Source organism: Aptenodytes patagonicus, chromosome 1 (assembly GCF_965638725.1).
Source record: "Aptenodytes patagonicus chromosome 1, bAptPat1.pri.cur, whole genome shotgun sequence".
NCBI lineage: Eukaryota > Metazoa > Chordata > Aves > Sphenisciformes > Spheniscidae > Aptenodytes > Aptenodytes patagonicus.
This window is the reverse complement of record NC_134949.1, coordinates 64,389,855-64,415,855: the sequence shown is the minus strand read 5'-3', so window position 1 is coordinate 64,415,855 and position 26,001 is coordinate 64,389,855. Positions and strand designations below refer to the sequence as shown.

Below are 26,001 nucleotides of genomic sequence, written 5' to 3'. Positions count from 1 at the left end.
CCCAATCTGCAGAACAGGCCTTCGCTGAATACAGTTGACCCTGCCCATGTCACCACCTTAGAAGAAACATTATCTTTGCTGTTATCTATATTATCTTTGAGAGTGACCTGGCCTTGAGGGTGGGGACAAGCAGCAAATCTGGACTCAAGTCCAGCTTCGGGGCTGCTATGGCACATAAATACAGATACAATCTTGGGTACTTCTGTGGGTTTGTCACCGCAGGATCTGAGTATTTTTCAACACAGCCATGCCTGCTGAAATGGGAAATATGCTTTTATTGACAGTCACAAGTGAGGGACTGTGACCTAAGTATTCTAAAGGGGTGTCCACAGAGCAGATAAGGGACCAAAGCAGGTTAGCTGTGCTGGCATGATACGCTGGCCAGTATGCCTGAATTGTTGCGTAACGCAACTACCTGGTGATCTTTACCTCACTGAGGTGTACCTGGGCAGCCATACCCTCGAGGCACACCCAAAAGGCATGTAGGGTCTTACTATCAACAGATAGTAGTACTGGTCTGCTTCACCAGAAGATAGACTGTGAGGGTATGCAGCTTATGACTTACTTTTAATGGTGGTCATAGGAACACAGAAATCACACCTACTCTGTAAAAGTAAACCTTGACATACAGAAGATTAAATTTAAAACTTAAATAATTATATTGTCTGAGTGCATATAAAAATATTTCAGGAAAAAGCAGGAGTTTAAAACGAGAATTAAGTGATTAAGTGAAAGGAAGGAAGAGAGAAAAGATGATACTAGAATGACACATGGGGCCACAGAATCCAGGAAAATTTGTAGTGTCTTTAAAGCATTGCTCTGAAGAGAAGAACGCAAATTTGTAAAAGAGACTCTAAACTGAGGATAAAAAGCTCCTGCAAAACTTATGTCTTACTTATGTAATCTGCATTACCATACGTTACAGAAGTTCTCTCTCTTGGTGTTTCAAGGAACCAGCCTTTTAGTGGCAAAGTCTTTCCTCAGCAGCGTGAAGCAAACAGGCTTTCCCCTCACCCCACTTCCAACCCTGTTCCAGGCTTTTAAGTCACAGGTGACATAATTTGCTATCAGCTGCTACTGTGAATTCTAACAGATTATTATGCTGCCCACTGATCTGCTATGTTAAAATGGCTAATTAAAACACACTGTAAAAAAAGACTGGTGCTACCTCCGGAGATCCACCAGTGCAGTATGATATCCTATTTAATCTGAAAAAGAAAAGCGTGTCTCAGTTTCCTATCTTCCAACCAACACACATTTTCAAGTGCGAAACACATTGTAGATTTATTACATAGTTGAAAAGAATTGTCTTTATTTCCAGTATGGATATACCATGCATATGTTAATGAAATACTTTGATATTTATACATTCCATTTCTATATTTACATTAAAAGAAAATTTTTTTAAAGATTAATGGAAGTGAGAAAAGCTAGCACTATAAATGCATCTTTATGGTTTTTACCAATGAAATATTGATTCCAAGAGAAAAACCCAGATCTTTAACCTAAACATACTTCCATTTACAGATGCAGTGCAGGCCTTCACTTTCCTTTGGTACCAAAGTCAAGCTCTGTGAAGCGGGAATGGAAATAATTGTGGGTGGGGTGAGGAAGGGGGAGCCCGAGTCCATTTTTAAATTGAGTTTATTTACAGACCTAAATCCCCAACTACATGATTTCACTCCTTTGATCATTTCTTGGCAATTACTGTAAAAAAAGTATAAAAAACACAAACAATTTTAAAGGGCAGGACCAGACCAAATCTCCCTAATCATTTGTACTCTCTTGTGACTGTCTGGGGGTCTTCAGTGCTTATTAAATATGCCCTATTCTGACCTGGAATTCCAACCCACTGTTCGAAGACATGAAGAAAGCCCAAAGACAGGCTGCTACTAAGGAAGCCAGAGTACTACTTTTGTTCTGGATCTTGGGCAAAGGAGGAAAATGGTTTTCAAAGTAGACTCTGCCAGTTGTTTAATCTGCTAAGCGATAAAAATTTAAGACACTTTTTATTGCTTTACCTCATTTAGTATTAACGTATAAGCCATCCACTGGCACAAGGATTGGACTAGACGTCCTTACTGGTTCTTTCTAGTTTGCTTACAGTGACTTCCCTAAAGAAGGCAAAGTGACAGGCTCCCTAGGTGAACTGAAATGAGACTTGCATACAAACGAGTTCAAGGCTTCCGATTCATGAACGATTAAAATGTACAATACTGTGGAAGCAGTGGAGAAAAACAACTGAGCCATTTTCCCAAAAGAAAGTAAAACTATGAAAGATGTTTCTGGCCTTACAGTCAACCCAACCGCTTTCTTACAAAAAGCTTGCGACAGCAGAGAGGTACCGCAAATGCATGTGATGAAATAGTGTACCAAGGGTAATGATCCCCTCTCGCCTTTTTTGTATGACCCTTCTCAAATTAGCTGAAACTACTGTGGGGAACTTCTTCAATCAAAATCTATGTTACATATTACCGCAGCACAGGTGAAACAAGGTACCAGGGGGTGAAGTTCATCAAAGGGTACCACTTGTTGCCGACCTCGATTCTGACACTCAATCTGCAGTGGCAAGACAAGTGGAAGTTACTATTGATTTGTTCTGACTGCTTTGGAAGTGCAACCGCTTTCTGCTTCTCTCATCTTTCACATCATTAATTATCTTGAAAGAGAGCATGGTGTACAGACAAGACTTGTTATGGAGAAAACTGTATGACTGAACATGAGGCGACAGTACAAGAACATGACTACAGTACCAGAGGATTAGCACAGGCAGATTATTTTGCCTTTAATAATGCCTCTGAAGGTACAGTCAGTAATAAGCATCTCTGAGAAACAGACCGGTTCTCTTCAGCTGTAAAAAGGGAAAGTAGGATTTGTAACCCTTTAGTCACTTTTCCACTCTTTTTACTGAATACATCCTTTGTGAAAATCCTGGACCACATATTTTTTAATTTACAGTCTTGGGCAGGAAAAAGACAGACTACTGAATTTTTCACCATCCTAACCCAGTCCTCCAACACTCCGGCCCACACGCTCACTCATGCAGTCTCATGTGGATCCACTAATTAAAGTTCTAGTCCTGCAACAGGCTCTCACAATGATGACACAAGAGCTCCAGCAGAAAGCAGACCAGGAAGGATAGGCTCTAGCAAATTCTAGTTCCAGCATGAGGTATAACGGATGGTGTGGTTTAGCTGTCAAATTAGTTTAGCAGAAGCTCTCCAAAGAAAAATTCAACCCTCTGCAGAAAACAAGGTCAATGATTAAACACTCAGTATACTTCCTCTTATTCAGTCCTAGCCAAAGCCTTGAAATGAAGCGATAAAGAAAGGTTCCTTTCAGCCTCAGTGCCCACATTTCAGAAGGATGTACCTATCTAACTCAGTATCATATACCTAGGAGAATAAATAAAACACTATGGGATTCTTGACTTCAACTACCATTTGACTTTTTTTCTTTTTTTAAAAAACAGAAGGCTCTGAAACTGTGTTTCCACATGCTATTTAAGGATGCTAGGTGTTCCCTAGACTCTCCCATTCATTTATACTCAGAATACTCAAGCTCCTCTCAGCACAGCTCCCCCTTTTACCTTCTGTCGCTGCTGAATGTTGCTCATCGTGTCTGGCTGAAACTCCAGTTTGTCTGTTCGACAAAGTTTCCAGTATAAAATAATAACGATCAGGAGCACCACAGCAACTGGGACTGCCACACCAACAATAATCCATAGGTTGCTATTCTGTGACTCTGAGGTGGACTCCTTCAGCTTCTCCACAGCTGTTAAGTTAAAAAGAAGACAGCAATTTTATGTGGTTATATATTTTTAAATGAGGACACTTCAAGGTTACGTATTTTTATGTTCTTGTAAATGGTAGTTAAAGAATTTATCAGAAACCAGCCGCACATCACAGGAAATGTCATACCACTTATAAGTTAATGTATGTCATGCTCAGGAAGCATGGGGCAGGTGATCGATTGTCCTGGCCTACCTTCTGAAGACCCGTGTTTAAATTACTAATGAAAATACACTTCTGCCACATCATTCCGTAATCCAAAACTGAGCTGACATAGTGAAATGGGTCCAGAAAAATGACTTACCACTAACAAAGGTGAGAAGGACTTTCCAACCTTATTGCCTGTATCCTGCTTTAAGCAGTATTATCAGCTGCCTCTTCTCTTTAGTTATACATTATATATTTTGTTACCTTCCCCATCAATAATCACAGTCAATTTGAAATCAGTAAGACCCTCCTCCCCAAGGTGTATAGTTCTGCAGTTTTTATTACTTTTTTTTCCTTTCTCTGTTTCATTGTCAGTGTGCGAGCCAAACAGATGAAAAAACTACTGGAAAGTGTAATCGAACTGGTCATGCATGTAAAAAGTGAACTGGAAGAATCTACAAAACTTTCATTTGCTCTATTTTGCATAGTGGTTATATGTGGGACTAAAAACCACAGCAGTAACACACTTCTAGTCAAACTGATGCACTTTCCTAAAATGATGTTTTCACATTAAAAACGGTATGTCTATGCAATCTTATTTTTATATATCATTTTTATTAACAGCCATTCTAATGATGAATCTAGAGATTAAAGGAAAATATTATAATTCTTATATTTTATACATCTGACAGCTCATTTATGATACTACATTTTCTGTTATAAAAATAACCTTTTTTTGTCTAGTTTCTTCCAATAGGAAACATTTAGAAAAAATTCTACAATTCTATGCCTCTTAAAAGAACTTTCTAATGACGCATCAAAGTTTCAACATGCAGAATAAGCTATAAACACTTCATTAAATTTGTTCAACACTTACCATTTTTTGTAAAGGGAATTTATTCTTGCAACTGTTTTGCATTTCTGTCTAACCAATATTACAGTCCATTAACAGATATTAAGCAGACGTATATGAGCTACTGACCTATCTTTAAACTACTGTTTTAATGAGGGACAAAATTTAGAAACACATCCAGAAGGTCCCATTATTACTATTTTCTTTCTTTTCTTTCTGCAGAGAATTTTAAAAATCAGACACATGCCAGTTCTATTGGCAAAATACCCTGTGGTACAATGTAACTCATGCCTCCATATTGCACAGAAAACAGAAAAGGTAATTAAGCATTCGTAGCAACGTTGTATTGTATATGATCTATTGTAGATAACGTCTGTTACTGTTTTAAAATATTTTCAAGTTTCTTTCCTAATCATAACATGGAATTTTGAGTAGGCCTTCTGTCTCGCTCCTTATTGCAATTTACATACCAAGCTTCCTGAATAAAGTCGTTATGACTTTCTATGACCTGTCATATTTATTCTGCTGTGTGTCTAGTAAAAGATTACATTCCTTTTATATTATCTTTATTAAAAGATTACATTACTTATAGATTACTGATGGACAAACAAATAAAAATAAGGTCAATCATATTCAATGAAGGAAATAAAGTGTTTCTTTCTTCTTATACCCTCCAAAATGCCCCAACTAGCATTAGCCTACATCTTTCACTCACAGAAACGATAATTCAGACAAACAAAAACCAGTGACTTGTGTTAAACTTCACTGCCATTACTCAGCTAAAGGAAACACCCGTTTCGCTCTGACACCCACCCATCCCACAATCGTGAGTTGTGTGCAAGCTCCTGGGCAAGATAAGCAGTGTAGAAATACTGGACTAGCAGAAAGAGATGAAAATGGCAAGAAGGTATCTAGCTAGCACAGTATTCTCCTAGCACAAGCACTAAAGTGAATGCAATGAGGCTTGCACTTAAGGACCCTGTTGCAATTCCAAGCTCAGCAGAGTCCTCAAGAAGCAAAGCAACACCATATAGCTCACTGCAAGACTGCTAAAATTTATTTCCTCAGGAGCGTCAAAATTGCAGCATCCCAAGAACAAAACACTGCAACACTGGGCACACTGCAGTGCCATAGTCTCCAAAGCTAATGTCACCCTTCCTGTTTCTCTTTGCTGGCATCAGTGTGGATTTGATAGGGCTTACGCTGTGCAACGGTGCCTTCAATGCGGTATCCAAGGATGATTGCAGCCCGCTGGATATCAACTCTGTTCATCAGGTCTGAGCACTTCAGAGCACTGAGTCTCTCTCCATCTTGGTCCTCCACAAAATAGATCAGCTCCACGGGGTTATCAACACCAACTAACCGTGACACGTTCACAATCTGAGAAGAAATTGGAAAGCTTTTACATTTTCAGTTGTATTTATCTGGGGCTCCCATACATTTGGTCTTTCAGTCCTTACCCTCTCTCCCCCTTCCCTTCACAGGGCCTGGACCTTAAGGACACTTATCTAAAAAGAAACATTTGGAACAGCTTTGCCAAGATGGCATCAGTATCTGTCTTAATTGCCACTGTGTGCAACCCCTAGTGCATAAAAAAGATTCCACCTTGTATTATGATGTAGAAATACAACTGCTGTTAAGGAAAATCTCTCTATCTCACCAAAGAACGTGATATTATACTAACCACGTAACTGCTGTGAACTGGCACAGTTTGGAAATTGTCAATATCCAGAGAAGTCTGATGGGAAGACATGCCATGTGTAGTGCTCCAAAATACAGTATGCAGCAAAGGCAACATACACACAGGCTAGTTCTCTCATCTGAGAAGAGCTTAAATCAATGTTGGACAAGCATAGATACACAGAGCTAATATTCAGTAATAATCATTTGTTTCCAAACTAAAATTCAGGATATTTATTCAGGATATAATACTTATACAAAAGGTTCTGATCGGAAGCCTTCCAGGGGAAGACAGCATTGCTGGAATAATATATCGGTGTCTAATTACACAAGCACCACTCAAGTGCTCCAAGACCCTAGGAAATTTACAGAAATATCTATTTTGTAACTGAAAGGAAAATTTCCAGGGAAGTGATCCCTTGTATAATACATTTTTATGGCAAACCTGAAATGTCCATTTTTTTTTCCTATTCGTTTCATGACAACGTACAGATCCAGTATTGAAGAGAACTGCTTTCACTCTAAAGATGCCAACACCATGCCACCCTGGAAGTCTCCTCTGCCTTTAGCATTTGTCGGTTAGCAGGAGCTACTGAAGAGATTAGTGTGATTGCACTTTTCCTTCTCTAAATACCTACTTTGACTTTGCTTTCTTATTCATAACACACACCTCTTTGTTCCAGTTTTTCCAAATGTTAAGCAGCTACACAGGCAAATATTCTGTTAGCTTCAAATAGAACTGTTTGCTCTTCCTCAGCGAAAGCACCTGCACAGTCACCTTCATCCTCCAAACAGCTCCCCCTGACATCCACCTTCCTTCAGGAAGGAATGTTTTTGACACTGTGGGAAGCAATTCTTCCTACCTACTTCTGAAGATGTTAATAATCAAAAGAATGCATGCTATGAGGAAGCCCTGTAGATACTCTCTAACCACCAAACATCTACATTGCATATAAGACTCACAAAACAATTTTGAATTCCTGTAAAATTAAATCTTATATATAACAACTGTCCTCTGTTTAACCATTTACATGTAATGGTGAGCTCAACCTAGAATTAGGCCAAACAAATAGTAGGAGGTATTCTATCATGTAAAACAGAGTTTGAAGAGCTCTGGAAGGAATCGCCACAAGTAGAACAATACATTTAGTTTCCTTCAGAATTATCCTTTACTATGAAGTACGTATTTAATATAATAGAATCTCAAACACTGCCCATAGGCTTAAAGTAAAGCAAACCCACAAATGTTTGCATATCTGAGGTTTGCAAAAGCAAAACTTTGTATTTTTCCTTTACTAGTTTCCAACAAAATAGTCATGTTGAAGGAAAGCAATGCGATATTCTGGCTCAACAGAGATGATGTTCTGGTCTTTGGGGACATCAACTCAACATGTCCTAAAAAAGTATTTCCCAGGAGTGGTAACAGCAAGATATAGAATAAAAAAAAAAAAAAAAAAAAAAAGAAGAAAGGAAAAAAAAAAAGAAAGCACAATTGTCATAAAAGTCGTCTAGGCCAAATCAACTGAAAGCAAAGAATAATGTTCAACATCAGTCACATTTGATGTAAGAAACAGAACACCTACAAATAGAGGAGGAAAATGTGCAGATTTCTGAAATACAGCAAGACCTGCTAACAGGACCCATTAACCAATGCCGTTCTCATCCTGAACGCTATTCATTCTTCTACCAGCTAAGGAGCAACCGATCCCTGACTGAAGGTAACAAAAGAGTATCAATAAATAAGGTTTCAACACACATATTCAGCAGCTTTAAGGCTGAATCTGGTTTCACAGAACCCAGATATATCATTAGTTAACAAATGCCCACATCGTTGTATTTCTGCTTCAGCTGGGCTGCCTTCACCACAGCCTGGCCTCAGTGCACAGAGCAGCAGGGTGTATGGACTGGTATCTGCTTTCAGCACGGATGAACCCTTTCTAAGTAGCACTTAAATCACATGGAGAAAAAAGGAGTTGAAAGGCCACATGGGACTGAAAGTCAATGGGTCCTTCGTTTGATTTCATGAAACCTCTGTGTGTAGCAAAGCTACAGAATCAGAGAAATTTAGAAGATTCTTAAATTGAATTGTCACACATTTTATGGCATTGTGGAGTACCCTAAAAGTACTATAATTATATGTGTGTTGTACATACAGGGTAACAGTCAGAAACTGGCTGAATGGGTTAAAAAAGAAACTTCTCCATAGCTGCCTTTAGAAAGGGCAGAGGGGAAGGGGACAGATTCCAGTGCAAGTTGCCACAACTGAAACAACACAATTTTAACACAGAATAAAAACAACAGTGTATGGCTCCCTGTGCTGAGGAACAGGGATGGGTGAGAACAGTCAGAGGAGAGATAGGAAGAAGTAGCTGGAGCTATTTTGGCACAGTATAGAGAACAAGGGAACGAGCATGAAGAAATTAGTAGAGGGTGGAGGTGCAGGCTGGCATTGATGAACTAAGCTCACTGTTTTAAGATAAGTTTTATCTGAAATAATTCTTTCTGAATACACAGTATTTTAATGAGTGCTCACACCATACTGAGGGAAGCTGCAGACAAAATTTAAAATCCAAGGAGAGATGGTTATGGATTTCTATTCTGGGAAAGCTGATGGCTGAGCAGGGTATTCTTGAGGTGACTATGAGACACAACTAGACTTGTATGTAAATTCAGCAATTGCGACAGTATCTGTACTTCAGTTTTCATGTCTGTCACCCTGGTTCACTAAAAACCTTTTTTTATTTAAAACTAACCTCTGAGTTTGCTGCAACACAGCAAATGGCACACGGGATCTGAACTGTTTTTAAGTCTGTTTATAGAATTAAGCCACTTCGCCCATTTTTTTTTACACAGTTTCTGTATACTAAGTTTTGTGCCATTTTGCTCCAAATTATACTCTCTGTGCAGCTTCAGACTGGTTTTGTCTCATATTTTAGAGATGTTTCTTGTCCTTGAGAGTGCTAAGAATGCAAGCAGAGGCAGAAATGATACTTTCAAGGCATCCAGCAATGCGGCCCATGTGTAAGTAAGCATTTAAGCATTTTACATTTATACTTTGGCAGTAAGGGATGACATAGGGAGGAAGAGATACAAGAATTTCAATACATGGGAGGCAGAAAATGAAAGAAAAAAAAAGAAAAAAAAGAAAAGACTAATTCAACTTCTGTGTACATAAATGATACCATCTTTGTTGATACTAGATGTGCATTTAACCTCCACAGAGTAAAGGCTTAACTGTGTTCAGGTGTCAGTAAATTTAATTTAAAAAGTGTTTTCAAGAGAGTATCATAGGTCAGTGAACAGAGTTGCCTTGGTAACCAAATCTAGTTCATAATTTAAAGCGGGGAAATCCAGGTGGTGGGCAAGCTCGCAAGGCATTTGCAGAGTGTCAGTCAGCCAGTGGGATGTCCCAGTCAGCAACCCCGTCAGGGGTAAGGAATCGTTGGGTGAACCGCTTCAGGTTTTCTAAGGCATGAGCATTACTTAGAAACAAGCAAACATGCATACACACAATCTCCAAAATGTATGTATGAGGTTTATGTTCCTTTTTTCCACTACGTTCATCCCCTAGGAAGAAAAAACAATCAAAAAAGATTCTGCTTTCTGCCTTATTAAAAGTAGAATTTTAGTGTCCAGGCAATTCAATCAAGCTGTAACTGCAGTCTGAACGGTTCAGCAGACAACGTAACAAAACGTGTGAAACAGGCATCGCACGTAACCTGCCCGGGGTCTGAGAAAGCTCTCACAGGAACCTGTCAGGACGGGAAATGGCAGTGCAGCTTGCAGGCAGCCAGCTGCCTCCTGAAGTGCTCCGGCTGGGGCTGGACAGGGCAGCACTTGTTATCATAGCACCAGACACATACCCGCTTTGGCAGACCCTCCTTGCGCTGAGCTGGGGAGACTGGTAAGTGAACTGAGGGGGCCAGGGCACTGAAGGCAACACTAAGGAAATTTCCTCTGCTGGCTTGCAGAGGCTTGGCCAGCCAAGAAACTGGCTTGCCAAAACAGAGGTAGGAACAGACTGTGGGCAACCTGACGGAGGGGCCGGTCTCTGCCCGGGGTGGCCGTCGGAGGGCTGAAATGCCTCTGAGGAAAAGGTGAGGCAGCAGCAGTCCCCAAAGGCTCTATTTAAAACAACCTAAAAAACTCCCAGCAAGACTGGGCCTTTACGCAGATTACACACTCAGGAGAGAGACAAGCTGTCAGTAGAAAACCCAGAGAATGAACCTCTGCCTTAATGAAAAGCTCAATTCAGTCGTTACGTCCCCTCATAGATACTACTTTCTCACACACATTAAAACTACAGTGCTGCTTAACGTGCTCTTTAAATCAGAACATCGTTCTTTTTGTCACTTAGTAGAATCACCTTTTCGCTTTCTATTAGGTTCAAAAGACCAAGCATGCTGAAATGAAGGAAAATTATTTTTTTATTAGCTCCTGGTGTATTTTTAAACTACAATTAAGCCATTTAATTCCTAAAAAAAATTAATGAGAATTGAGTTATTACGGTAAACTATTGACAAAATATAGCACAGGGCCTAGCCTCTGCAGATGCAATGCAAACCGCATTAAACATGTGCCTTAAATTTGAAGCAACAGCAGACACATATTAAAAAAATATATGACTTGCTCTGTGAAACATTAATATGAGCATTACACAAAAACGAATGGAACTATCTCATGTATTACAGTCAGGTGTAAGGCTTCAGAGGGTTTTTTTTTTTTTTACGTAATGGTTATAGGCTTTTTTTCTTCTTTTATCATGGAGAGCCACCTGTTAACAGCACAGATAGGCAAACAGGAGGGGAAAGCAATGCTATTTGGGCACCCTAGGTAGTCCAAAGCTCTTATTCAACGTGTCTAGATTTAAAGAGTACTTTTTAACATTCTTAGATCCTAACACATGCCTTTAGAAATGAAATCTAAACCTCACAAGGTATCACTTCTATTTTCTTAGTATGTGAAAGGAAACTAATATGCCTGCAGTAACATTCACAAATAATTGCTTCACCTTCTGACCCACAGTCCTAATTTTCCACAGAGCTTAGAAATGTCACATTTCAATACACTATAAATATCTTTCACCTCAGGAAAAGCTCGGGTCTATATGGGCTCAGTGCAAGTGAAATATGTGTCTAGTCTTTCATGGATCTATGCATATCCTGCTAATAAAAGCATCCAACACTTCAGTGTTACTGGCAGCTTCTGTTCTTACTTTCACTATCCTAGAAGTCACTGGTTTGTGTGCAAGAAATATGTATGGAAAAATCTGAATATAAGGCACGAAGAACATTAATAGCTTTTCCTGAAGACACAAACAGATGTATATATACAACACACTTCAAACACAGATTATAAACTTAGCTATGAGGAATAGAATTAGCAGCAGTAAAACTAAAAACGACTATGGACCAGATCCTCAACTGATGTGGGAGCATCCTTGAAAGAAATCATCCTCCACTCAGGAGCCCACTAGCAGGTACATCACTTCAGCTGCACACAATAGCCTCTAAGGCTGTCTCACCTACTACACACCTGAACATCCTGCCAAAGCAAGCTACCAAGAAGCTATAGTACCTGATGGTACCTATCATTCTCGTGCAGGAAAGCAGGACACCTATCACAGACACCTAGCAGCAAGGTATCTTCTTCAGCCTTCCTTTTTCCACATCTCCTTTATTACACTGCTAACCCTTTCTAACAGCATTGGCTGTGAGCACCCGGAGGAGCCCTGTGTTATGTGCGATGGTATGATGTGTTGACCGTAACTAAGAGAATCCTCCACTGCCCAAAGACAGCAGTTTGCAGACTCTTTGCACTAATTAAGTGGCATAAATGAGCAGCACTGCTGTTTGGAACATAAGCTGCAGACCTCATCTTATGTCCCAGTAAGTAGTACAAAGTCATAAGAAAAACACTATTTTCACTTTCAGAAATACTGTTCTTTAGTGAGGAAGGACCTGCTTGTAATTTTGTGCATGCAAAGATAAATTACCTGAGCTTTATTATGTAAAATAGTAAAACCGTAATCTACACGTACACATTTTATAGGCTGTGATATCTTTGCTAGCAACATAAGGAATATTTGTTTACTTTATATGCAAAGGGGGGACTGAGGCGTAAAGAACAAAGTGCAATAAGAGGTGTTGGGAATAGAAGACCTGAAGCAGACATCTATTTACAGCAATTCAAAGCTGCACAGAAGAAAAACAAAATAAAATCTCTATTACTGAAACAGATGTTTCTGAGACAGGAAAACAAAAGTAAGAAAATCCCAACATCTGGAAATGTAAGTGGTAGCAAAAACTGTAGGATTAAATTAAATAAAGATAATAGGTCTGAACTACTAGAAGGGCATCTGTGAAGTAAACCAACTGTCGATGAACTAGCTGGAAAATAATTTTTGAGAAGATGAGGCATTAAAAAGTATTTTGGCTTTCAGTTGGTTGAACTGACTAGAAAGAACACGTGAGAATTTAAAACTAAAAATTAAATATCCAAGTCTTCCTGGACATTATGTGAATAATTCCACCTGTGACAAAACTATAAAGCAGCACTGGAATCCAGATAGCAGAAGCTGCCACGTGTGCAAAATTTGACATGATTAATCATTCTTACTTGAAAGCCATTCCTGTGACCAGGAGTACTGTGACAAATAAGCAATTAAGGGGTAGAATATACTACTCTACTGCTGCATCAGGCTGCACATGATTCTATTTCATATTCCTACACCACCACCAAAACACCACAGAGAACTGTGAAGTAGCTGTTCCAGCAGAGTACTTTTTTTGACTCAATGACCATCCTGTCTCCTTTTGCTAGGCACCTCACGTAAGTCCGACAAGATAGCACGTTTTTAAAACAGGATGTTGGTAAAATAACTTTCAATATAGTTTTTAAGAAGCCATCAGAATTTTTTTTGTAGCCATTTAAAATACTCAGTTGTTTCCATTTGTTATGTTTAGCTTAAAGACAACAAGGTATCCAAAAAGAACCGTATTTTAGATGCAAAACACAAGCATCATCAACTAGCTAAACATGATACATGCTTTTGAGTTATCTTTCTCACCTCAAAACCTAGAAAATATTAACTTAGTCAATAATTTGTTCCCCTTTATTTCTTCCTCTGACTTTGAGCTCTTAATACCTGCACAATGTTGCTGCCTGCAAAACTGGCTCGTCTCCATATCCGCCCTCTGGCCAAAGCCTCGTTTAACAGGTGAGCTAGTTTCCGCTCCATCTCAGCCTGAAACACTTCCTCCTGAATTCGCTGGTCGACGACACCCAAGAGAACTACATTGCAGAGAAAGTAACCCAAGAACACAAATGAATTAGTAAAACTTTGCAGTGTCTTTTCTGCAACTGCAATTACAAGCTTTGAGTCACCCTGTGACATCTCATGGACAATTCAAGAGCAGCTGTATTCATATGGAAATACTGCCCAGTTCAGCTGGAGGTTACGTGTTGGAAAGGAAGACATTGGGTGGGAAAAAGCTAAAAGAAACAAATTTTTAAAAAATAAAAAAAATAGGGCAGAGGGCATTTTTGGAATCTCAGCCAGTCTAGACAGACCCAGGATACTGAAGAAAGTTTCAATTCTAAAAAAGCATAAACTTATGAGCATTCAATGAATTGTTTAAAAACAAATAAAAGAGAAAATTCAGTCCAAATTGCCTGCTGCAACTACTTTCAGCCAAAATGTTGTGTTCAGAAGTGATACACAGGTGGAGATGGGCAGGGCAAGGGTTCAGAATCAAGGAGAAAAAATAGGAGACCAGCAGCACATGAATGAAGCTGTGTATTCCAAGCGCATCTTCCCTAGATAAGACAAAGATTAACAAGTATGACAATCATAGCACAAAAAAACTGGTTAGTAGCCCTGCCCACTTCACTTCCCAACCCCAGTTACTCTGGGTCACTGGGGCACAGCTAATGCTGAGAGGAATCCCTGAGGAACAACATATAGGAAAACATGAAAAAAGTGTGGACCTTTGCTAACGAGACGGCATCCAGTAAAAGTGGAGTGAATGCAGTGAGAGTCATTCAAATGACCTAATTAAACAACCCTAAAGGATAGTAAACCAACTCACCGCTGACTGCAGTAAAATAATTCAGGTTTCATTCCTGAGGCTCTCCACTAAAATCGTTTATATTTTTTAAAAGTCCCCTTTTCAGTAAGTGTTTTCATGTTTATTTTTTAAAGTGTGGTGCTTAATAAAATCCCATCCAATTAGATCAAATCAATTAAATACAATTTTGTTTTAATTTTAAAAACAAAAATATTAAAACTACTTTTTCCGTTCAAAAATTTTCACTGCAGATGTCAGAAAAAGGAAACATTTTCATGATTTCTCACAGACATCAACAGCATCTGCCTTCTAAATTCAATCACAGACTAAGTATCTCAGAATTAAATAGCAAAATAAATAGACAATGGCCTAAGGCTATTACATACAGCAAGTAGAAGACCATTCTTGCCTGTGTATTGAATTTCAGTACCAATGAATTACGCTTAATAGCATGAACTGTGTTCTACAACTGAGAGGGACAGCTACAGAGAACACTGTGTATCCCAACATTTTATGACTGTTGGGATACACGCACATATATCTGGGTAATGTGATATTAAAAACCTCATCTTTACGTGCATAAATTCTACCATTTTCCTATGTCATGCGTCATTACCCTTACAATACAATATACAGACTGAAAGGACTGACCCAGCCAAAGTCTACTAGCTTTTACCAGGCTGCCTGCAAGAACTGGGATTACAAAAAATTCTTCTACAGCAAAAATGGTGCTGCAGTTGGCTTTCAAAATCTTACAGTCTGGAAGTTTAGAAAAACCCAAAGGAACATGACTTCTGAGCTGGAAGAACCTCTTCTTACTGCAGGATCTAAGGAAACTTCCAGCAACAATGGACAAAGCAAACCTAAGGCTGAGCAAAAGAGGGTGGGGGTGTGACCAAAAAAGCCAACATAAATCTCTAAGGAAGGATGACATTGGATGTGGGATACACACATGTAGCTTCTCTCACGTTACTGAATGTGATCTGAAATTCTTCATTTTTCTTCTCTAAAACAAACTGTGTGGGCTTCAGAAATTAAGTTGCAATTCCTGCTTAGAAAGTAAACTGGGTCAGTGGTGAGAGGAGACAGGGATACCTGAAAAAAGAGTAAGTCTATACTACTGGTGGAAATGTTGTGGGAAGACAGAATTGTATCCAGTGGGGCATCTGCACCCTAACAGCAAGTTTACTAGGCATAGCCTGGTCACTGTTCAGGCTTTCTGCTTAAAAGAAGCAGGTAGGACCTACAGCGTGCAGGCAACCTCAACAGCCTTTGAGCATCTAAATGTGACAGCTCAACCGTATCTGCAAATTATAGAATAAAACATCCAGAAGACTTGCATGAGAGGGATCTGCTGTGAATGAATTGGAAGAGATCAATGGAACGTGATGAAACTCTTTCATGTACCCGGAATGTATCTGTTTTCATTCTGTTTTATTCCTGGCATGTTTTGGTAGAAAGTGCCACACAAATAAAATTTTAATTTTCTCTTAAAATAAAAACCTAAAAATCAATGTGGTATATTGACAGCATGCAGAGTAGACACTTTAGGCCTGACAGTGTAAGTTGTCTCACTAAGAAGGAACTGCTTTATAGACAAAAACTACTTTGTGTGCATTATCAAGGAATTGCAGTAGTTCATTCTAGACCTAGGAATTACATTTCCCAGATATTCCAGGTCACTAGGCCTTTGCCTTTAGAATTTATTCAGCTCAGGCACGTTATTACCTCATAAAAATGCAGCACCCCTAAGCTATCTTTATTTATGTAGGCAAGTTACCCTACTAACAAAAATAATTGCGCTCTTACTTACTCAGAGAGACGATACGTACCTGTTTTCACCCAGGAAGATTTCATCAACTGAGACACATTAAGCTTAGGATAATGAAAGGCTGAGGGAAAAACAGAATGGAGGAAAAACATCCGTAAGAACAGTATTCTCAACAACATACACAAGAAAAGAAGCCGCTTCATAATTTATACTGTCAGTAAGCATCTTATTTACACAGATGTATTACTACTCCTGAGGCTATGCAGACACAACGGCAAGGAAAGTGCTCCGAACATACACTCCCCAGTTCATCTCTGAACAAAAAGAACCTAACTGAAGCAGTCAGATTTATTACCTGAAAGATTTCAAGCTGCTGTACCGAGGTCATTGCTCCTAGAAATTTAAAAGCTCACTGTCTGAATTGTGACTTTTACTGAGCTAGCTGCAGGATCAGACTTTTGCTCAAAGGGCAGCAAGGCAACTCATGAGTGTCTCAGAATGAAAATAAGACCTTCTCTAAAGCAGAAACTACATACAAACACTAAATGTAAAGCAGAAAACTAAATATATCTGATTTGTGTTCCAGACTTGTGCAGGGGGAAGCATTTAAAAAACACCATCTTGATAATTTTATTTTTTTTTTTTTTACAAAAATCACAAATAAATGCATATAGAAACATTGCTGTAGACAAATCTCATGGCTTGTGTTTGGCTTGGTGGCTCCAAGCTTTCTTAATTTCTCAATTCTTCCAAAAAAGCTCGCTCCAGAGTGAAATCCTTGCCCCAGTGAAGGAAATAAAGTCTATTTCCACTGACTTCAGTAGGGATAAGATTTTTCCCAAGGTTTCCACTGGAGAGCAGTAAAGACATGTTGGGAAAGAAATGAAGATGGGGGCTGGGCCAACAGTTTCCTCAAGGGAAGTCTTAAGCTTCGCTATGGCAGTAAGAAAAAGGAAGGGTCTTAACTTTCTCAAAATATTTAATCCAGATGCAGTTTGTTAAGCACTATACAAAGGTTAATTTTTAAACCATTTCATGGACGGAAAGAATGCAGCACATAACAATTAAATGACCTGGTCCGTGCTAGATCAGTTTAGAGTAAAGATGTCCTGCCTTCAGTTGTAGAATAGTTTGCCACTATTGCATGTTTCGGAGAAACAGAAAATTACCATTTTTCTAATTTAGTTATGCAATAATTTGTAGAGTAGCTGACCTCTGTCAGTGTACCTAAAAACTGATGCTTTTGCCCCTTAAAAAACTTACAAATTTTTTTTTAAGGCAAGAGCAAAAGAATTACTAGCTACGTTGTACCTTTTATTTTCATAGATTTATAAATAGTCCCATGGAAAAAAAATGAAAATTTTTTTATTCCACCTTTGTCTCAATAGCAGCACCACTAGCCTCAAGAGAACTAGGTGGGAGGCACTTTATGACTTACTATTTGGAAGGCTATCAGAATATTGTCCTTTATGCTGAACAGGAAACATAAGACCTCTATAGACTGACCGAGATGCATCAAATTTCCAAAACTCTCAGACACACAAAAAGCACCTCACAGTCCATTTAAACAAACACATTTATTTTTGGCATCCTGATACACCATTCTTCTGATCGTAGCTTTTACATTGGAGTTCTACTTACTCTGGTCATGCAACTGTTTACTTCAATTTAGAGATACAACCTGAACAAAAAAGCATAAACTGAACTGCATCTGTTGTTTTTCCAAAGCATGGAAAGAGCAAGATAAGAAAATCAAAAACCTTCCAATGACCATAAAACTTTGAACTGCTGGCAGTTGTGAGTTTTTTCTTCCTTTAAAGCAAAATCATGTTTTGCCTCAATACTTAATGTGCTCTTCACACTTTTTCTAATTAGTACTTGAAAATGATTTAATTCATGCAAATTGCTGGATGACTATTCACTTAAACTTTTCACGGAATTAATGAAATTTAAAAATAAAACAACTTGAGGAGAAAATCTTGAAATTGAAAAGGGAGAGGTGCTGTGATCATTGGCAACTAAATCTGGGTTCTAAAACCTGACGAAGAATGCATGAAATGATGGACACTTCTGCAATTGAGACCATGATCAGAAGTCAGAAAATCCAGGCTCCAACTCTTATTCCACAGGTCACTGAAGCGTCTCGCCGTGGCCAGATCCTGAACTCAGCTGGAGTCTCAGCACTGCAGCAAGATCCTATTTGCAAGATTCCTAATGCCCCCTGGAACTAATGATTAAAAACAGCACAGTGATTGTTATTCTGAGGGGGAAGTTGGATAGACAAAATGCAATTATTAGTTAGATTGCAGCTGGTCTGCTAATGACTATAGATTCATTAATGAAGGAGATGCTATCATCACTAGAAGATTTTAACACACAGCCCTGAAGCACCATACTGCGTAACAGCATTGATTCAATGCTGACTGAAAAGGCAAAGGGTCACCTAGTCACCCAGAAACCTCTTGACGGCAATCTGAAGCACACCACTCAGGCAACATGGCCTTCGCCAGATGCTCCAACAAGGATCTCTCCGACCCTCTCTCTCATAGAGACACGTGTGGGACCATGCAGGATAGAACCACTACCATATTGATTGTTCTTATTTCTGGTAAATGGAGGAACAGTAATAGAAAGCATGGAGGGAATGCAATATTTGGAATGAGAAGGCATCAACTGAAAAATAAGATTCCATGCAAATATTGGGGTGCAGGCAATAGTAACACACTGTATCTGTTAAAAGTCTGATCCAAAATCCACACAGTTAAAAATTAGCAATCATTTCTCCAGTCTTTGGGCTGTATCATACGATTTCGTATTAGCCTATTGGCCCTGCAACATCTGCAAGATATCTGAAATAGATGCCACCCATCAAAGTGCTACTTATGGCACTAAAAAAAATAGCAGGTCCCAAGGCAACTCTCTCTATTTAAAGCCATAATAAAACCAAAGAGATTTATTGGCGGTAAGTTCATGAAGGCAAATATTCCTCATCTAGTCCACAGCTAGCCTTTGCCTATCCTCAGAGAAATCTTCCAGCCATAAAGAGATACCAAATATATTCTTTCCTATTGTTTTTAATGAACTAGCACCCAAAAACCGTGATGAGACTAGGTTTTCTTTCTGCTGACATGTAGTTCATGACCATCTAACCAATTTACAACCTAAAATGTGAGATCTAAGGTGGACAACGCAAAACAAGCATGCAGGAAGGTATAAACTGAACATTTGAATGTAAGCATGTTGCTGAAGTCACCTAGAAGTCTGTAGGGAAAAGAAAAAAGTCTGGAAGTTTCCAGGCTTGACGACTCCAACAGCCCTATTCCTGCAGAGAACAGTCCGTTCTGTCAAACTAACAACTTTCACTACTGACCCTGACTCTAAATGAGTGGAAAAAGCTGACAAAAAATTCTGTTGTTAATGACGTACTGCACAGGGACAACCCACACAGTTAAAAGTATAAACAGTACCTATTAGTCGTGAAAAATCCAGTGGAAGGGCTGTGTGTGAAAGGCAATGTGAAGTGAACAAGCAGCAGGGAGCAAATACATTCCTTCAAACAAGGCTCATATTTGGGATATCGAAGGCAAGCTCTCACTTCACTTAACAGTGTTGAGATACAGTGATATTATACAAGTAGCTTTTCCTCAGTTTGAATCAAGTTCAACTCCCTGACAGCTCAGCTCACCTACAAATCAGTTCTTTTTCTTCAGATGCAGACTATAAAACTTACAAAATCATATACAGAGCCCTCAGGGGGAAAAAAAAGTCACCACCAAGAGTATTAACTGTTACCACGCCTGATAACTAAGGCACAAATGGCATAGAACAGTATGGCAAGGAACATTTCGTATTTACATATAAACAATAACATACATACATTGTTTATATGTAAATATATAAATATCCAAAATTCCCCCCAAAATTCACATTGAAAAGCAGAGGGTTGCATATTAATTTGCACAGAGCAAAGCAGCTACCTAAGGAAGATCTTCACAAGACCTTCCCTGCTACAACTCCTCTGTAAACTGAGGGACAGCATTAAAGCAGAGAGTTCAGGGCCTAGAAAACAAAAATATTTAGGCATCTTCCTGCCAAAGTAGCTTTGAGGATCTGGCTGTTGGTCATCCTCAACAGAATGCTGAATAAGATGTCTCAAGAAGGATCTGCCCAACGCTGCTGAGCCTTTGGACATAATTTCTGGCTCTGAATACTGAAGATCTAAAATCCTTTGGCTCAAAATACAGTCACAGCAACAGTGGAAGAAACTGTAGAAACGGCTAAAAATAACCGAGTGTGATTGCCTTGCTTATAAAAGCGCATGAGCTACATTCATTATTGTGCTTGCTGACAGACCCATAGCTCTAGTAAGCTGAGAAACTGTGTTCCCACTTTGCTGACTTATCAAATGTCACCATGTCTGGTGTCCCAAAACAGTGACTACAAATGTGCCAAGCACTATTGAGACCAAACCAGACAAGTTCAAATGAACATGAGCTGTCCTGCAGTAGACTCAATCTACAGTAAATATGAGTTCCTCTAGCAACATGCAAGTCAAATGCTGACAAGATGCTCTTTGATTTAGGGCACCATATCCACCAAAACCTCATGTTTTCTACATTGCAAACTTTGGGAAGATCTCATGTTTCCTAAAAATTCTGAATTACTAAATTGAAATTTAATATACTTATTCTAGTTTGATTTATTGCATGTATTTTATTTATTTTAATTCAAAATTAAAAGTTTTGAAAATTCAGTCTAGACAAATTTGAAGGTAGTCTTCAAAATTTCTCTGTCAAACAAACTAAGAAACACCACCACCAACAAACTCTGGCTAAGATCTCTGAGGCAAGTGATCTGCTCTGTTGGCAACACTGATTCAATAAACTATGGCAGCAGTTAGGTAGGGTCATTGAAGGCAAGGGTGTATACATGGCTTGTTTGGCTGCCATCATTCCCACTACCAGGGATGTGCACCAAAGCAATAGCATTTTTCAAGAGCTCCAAATATAAGAATCTGGGAATAAACTGTGTATCACGATGGACTTAGTCACCACTGATGAGATACTCTGCCTTCCTACACTAAGGGAGGATTGAGGATTTGAGGTTCAGTAGTGTTTGGAAGATTTGGTGGATTTGAGGGGAGGAAGAATAATTATTTTGTGTTTGAAGTCTAGAGGCCTGTGCTGGAATTTGCAGGAATGAAACTACCACACTGTTGGCATGCTTGCGTAGGATTGCCAACGGGAACAAACAATTCCTGAAGCTTTGGAAAGAAAGTTATAGAAATATCTCACCCACAGGCTGGGACATGCCACTGTACTAACAGAGGCTAAATTTGCCAGGCCATAACAGCCAACAACTACATGACTTCATTGCAAATCCTCAGAGTAGTCAGGAAAAGAGGAGAAATCCTAGTGGGACCTTTTTCCAAAGGCACTGCCTGACCTCTTCACTCATTCTACTTTGCACAGCTTTCTCATTAACATTTGAGCTATCACAGAGCTCCACTGCCATCGGTCAAGAATCAGACCCACTGGCTAGGCATTATAAGCATAGGGATAACACTATAAGCACTAAAGAAATTACCTTCAAATTTCCTAAGTACCATCAGGAAAGGAAAATAAGGAGAACAGTGTACATGCATGTTTAATAGGAATGTTTTTCCCCTATGACCAGCCTGTCTTTCAGGATATATCTGCCTTGGTAGAAATTCTGTTATCATTTAATTGCACTGTAGCTCCATCGCACAATCCAGAAGATGGATTCTCAGCAAGGGGCAACCTGCAAATTCACTACAAGTATCATTCCAGAATATATGGACAAAACTAAAAACTGTAGGACCAGATGTGCATACATCATAGGAAAAAAAAGCCCCATGACACCAAAAATGTTACCCAAGAGACTAAAAGTGATAAACTCTAGAGCAAAGGTGCAAAAGAGAACACACAGAGTAAAGAGAAATGTCTTTCAAGCAATCAAGGCAAGAGCAACATTTAATCTGAATTCAGTGAGAGATAAAGACCACAGCCCGCACCCTGAGAAGTTCTGTGGCCTCACAAGGAACAAAAGAAATGCTAGTCATCTATGGACAGGGATTCTCAAGGCTTTTGGTCCTGGCTCAATTAAATACAGCTACCACTACACAGGTACAGTCTGTGTGAGACCAAATAAGAGCAGAAATGTTTAAAGGAAATGAGTCAACCACCTTGTACATTTTTTAATTGACTATGGGAGCAGAGGGTTCAAAAATGCTGAAAAATGAAAACAAGCATTTTCAAAAAATTAGTACGTTTAAACTACTTCTAGTCATTGGGAAAGTCTCCTGTGCAGTCATCTGATACAGATTTAAAGGGGCTATAGAGAACAACTTCTGTAGACAATCAATCTCTTTACAGTATCTTCATTGACATACTATTGCACAGCTGTATAATGAACAAGCAGATGCCATTAGGCCTGATTTTCCACTAGACGTTTAACTGTATAGCAAGAATCACTGTGTCTGATGTTACGCACCTATATAGCTCACAAAAATAACTCCAAAAATTAAAAATCTGCATTGGACAGCACAGTGAGATAGAGAAAAGGGGAATTAATGGACTGAGCTAACAGTAACACCCACAAGGGGGGAAAGGCAAGTACTGTTCTCTCATGATCTTGCTTATGTTCATGAGTCATTTCTGTCATGAACAATCCACTAGTGTAATTAGGTTAATTGTTGAGTTTAGAAACTTGGCTTATTTATGAGACTGAGGTCATCTGAAAAATCTAACCAAACATAAGTTGTCAAGGCTGAGCATCAAGAAAACTCTTCTGTGCAGGCAGATCCCATTAATCTAAGTTTAGGATGGCCAAGAACTGGAAAAAATGACTTGCAATGCAAGTTGTACATAAGAAGCGAGAGATATGCTTAAAAGGTAATACCTTAAAAGGTAACAGACTACTCAGAAAAGCACTGCTGCTGACTAACAGATAACCCAGACAGACTATATGGGCAAATACAAGCTTATGTTGCCAGTGTCCCAGGCTTTCTAGAAGTCAGAGCCACAGTTAAGTGCAACGCAAAGCCCAAGGTCATAAACCCTACTGAGAAGCAGCAAAGGCCCCTGTAGACATAACCACAGAGACACACCTTGGAATGTACTTCACAGCAATATTGCTCAAAGTGACTTTTTTTTTTTTTTTTTTTAAAAATCTGGACTAAGACCAACGGACTAATGAAGCCAGGTTAAGCACAACTGGCCCAGCGCAAAAGGAAAGGATGATGACAAAAGCAATAAGTTGCTGTAACAGTGATACACAGGATGTGAGCAGAGTGTGGTATGGATTTGCTCTGCAGAATTCATGATACAAGTTAGGTACTTGAAGCTGCATTATCGTTTATGCACAAAATTACTTCAAAACTGTAGCAAGGAAAAAATACTAAAAAAAGTATTTTGCAGTCTTGGCAAACAGCAAGTACTCACGTTCAGCAATTTGCTGCACAGGAAAGCCCAGATAGAAGCTGAATTCCACCACGGACAAGTTTCTTAGCTGCTCACTGACTTCAGACCCATTTAGAAAACCGTATCTATCTCGGATGGCAAAAACAATGCTCACGGGGCCTTGCCGAAATGCTACCCCGGGCCTGCTCAGAGTTACATTCAGTATCTGAAAAGACAAGATTGAAGCAGGGTCAGCAAAACCAAATCACTGGCATTTCCATCCCTTCCTTGACAATTTTTTTTTCCTAATATGAAGGGGGGGCAGTTCACATCAAAACAAAGGAACATCTATTCCATATTGATTCAGCCTGCTGAGTCTCAGAAGAGGCAAAGTTACATGTGAAATCCTCTTCGAAGAGTTATCCTTTAAGGTCAATCACAATCCAGAATGATCTGAAAGCTACAGTCCAGAAAATTATGAAAAAACCCACCTAGAGAGACAGTCAGCAAAATAAATCTACCGATAAAGAAATCTTAGATGAAGACCAAACTGCGTGGAACAGACGGGAAGAGACCATGTTAAAGAAACATTCTGAAAATGCATATTCTCTTGGTCAAAACCTCCTGCACCATGCACGCCCAGACCCTACCACTGGTTAGAAGCCTTATTTTGGCACCAATGTACACAGCAACTGTGGTCATGTAGACAAACCTCTTCCAGACAGTAAGGAAGTATTTAAAATAAAAGTTTGCTAAGCTGATAGTCCAAGAAATTGTTTTGCGTGTTCTGTCTTCGGTCTATGCAGTCACGTTGTGTCATTCAGTTGTACAGTTCTGAGCACTTTACTATAAGTACTACACTTTAGGTACTATAAAGTTCATGCCATTTTTCCCGCTACCATTTTATTTTAGGGTACCACAGGTGGGCATTTATAGTGCCGGTTAAATAACACGATAAAATTTTTATTAATTTTGGTATTATAACAAAGCTAGATTAAATTTAAGAATTCAGACAGAAGAGGGAGTTGGTCTCATTAAGTTGAATTACTGACTTTCCAGGGAGTTTTAAGCTCTGCTATGTGATTCAGTACCCAGCACATATGTAATACATCTCATGCGTGAAGTTCCAGTAGCAGCTGCCATGGACATCATATACTGCTCTAAGTATTTCTAGACCTCAGAAGCAACTAGCATGTTTGCTCACATAATGGCAGAGTGCATCGAAGTCCTATATTCCCTAATAGGATCCCCTGAGTGACAATGAGACCTGAAAGTTGTCTTCCAACAAAAACGTTCTAACTACACCCTACTCTGTAATAGTAAAATCTGATGGGAATGACTTTGATAAGGGTTGGGGCAGCCTTTATATTAAAAAGTATAAACCCAATTACATTGAATAATGTTTTTGGATATAAATTATCATCTTGGATCATTTTTTCAAAAAGCTTGAAACCAGAGAGATATGTGGTGCCACATTATTTTGTAGGGGAAAAAAATCCTGACTTCATGACAAAGCTTCATAGTTCTACATGATCTAGATGGCAAGTGGTAGCCAGTGAACACCTAACTCATTTTACTGGCTGGATGAAACACAGGACAACCAAAGATGAGGAGGAAAAGGGACAGACACAAAACTTACCTGCACAGTGAAGTTGTAGAACTCCTGGTGTTTGCTCACTTCCATGAATGCCATTTTCAGCCCTTTCTCAATGCGCCGGCTAAAGTTGCAGAACCCAACATCCACGTTCCGAGGCACAAACTGAAGCACTGAAGGCAAAGGGTACACATTATTCCTACAGACAAGTACTTCTATGAGAGAGAACAAAATGAGCAAGAGAATCCACAAGGCTATCACTTTTTCATGGAATTCAGGACATATTTAGTGAAACACTGGGTAGAAATACAGTAGAAATACATTTTGGTTGGTGCAGTAAATTCTTTATTCATTAATATCTGTTGCAGTGGTAATTAGATTACCAAAAGATATTAGTGACAAAATACCCACTGTTTCCTCTTGCATACTGACAGACCTTCACTACATACATGTGGCTAATTTTACAGGACTTGAACACTGAATCAGCCATGCTGAAATCCTTAGTACTCAACAGATCAATGAAAATCTTAAGGAAAAAAGCAACAAATCTCTTTTTCTTGTAGACTGAAATACAGTATTTAGCTTGTCTAAAGGACCACATATTGGGTCCATTAATACACATTAGTATCAGTCTAACACTTTCAAAACACTTAATTAGCACACAATCTTTTAAAT

General features: G+C 39.1%; 1 protein-coding gene across 3 annotated transcripts in view; it reads right to left on the bottom strand.

Annotated features, from left to right (window-relative positions):
* The window catches only part of KIAA1549 (KIAA1549 ortholog), a 152,098-nt gene that overhangs the window by 39,978 nt on the left and 86,119 nt on the right, over positions 1 to 26,001 (bottom strand). For all 3 annotated transcript variants that reach the window (XM_076339853.1, XM_076339861.1, XM_076339870.1), the window contains exons 5-10: positions 25,372 to 25,499; positions 23,775 to 23,958; positions 16,373 to 16,432; positions 13,619 to 13,764; positions 5,994 to 6,171; positions 3,590 to 3,774 (exon numbers count right to left, since the gene is read on the bottom strand). In XM_076339853.1, coding sequence (XP_076195968.1) covers positions 3,590 to 3,774; positions 5,994 to 6,171; positions 13,619 to 13,764; positions 16,373 to 16,432; positions 23,775 to 23,958; positions 25,372 to 25,499 — 881 coding nt within the window. The remainder of the gene's footprint in view (positions 1 to 3,589; positions 3,775 to 5,993; positions 6,172 to 13,618; positions 13,765 to 16,372; positions 16,433 to 23,774; positions 23,959 to 25,371; positions 25,500 to 26,001) is intronic.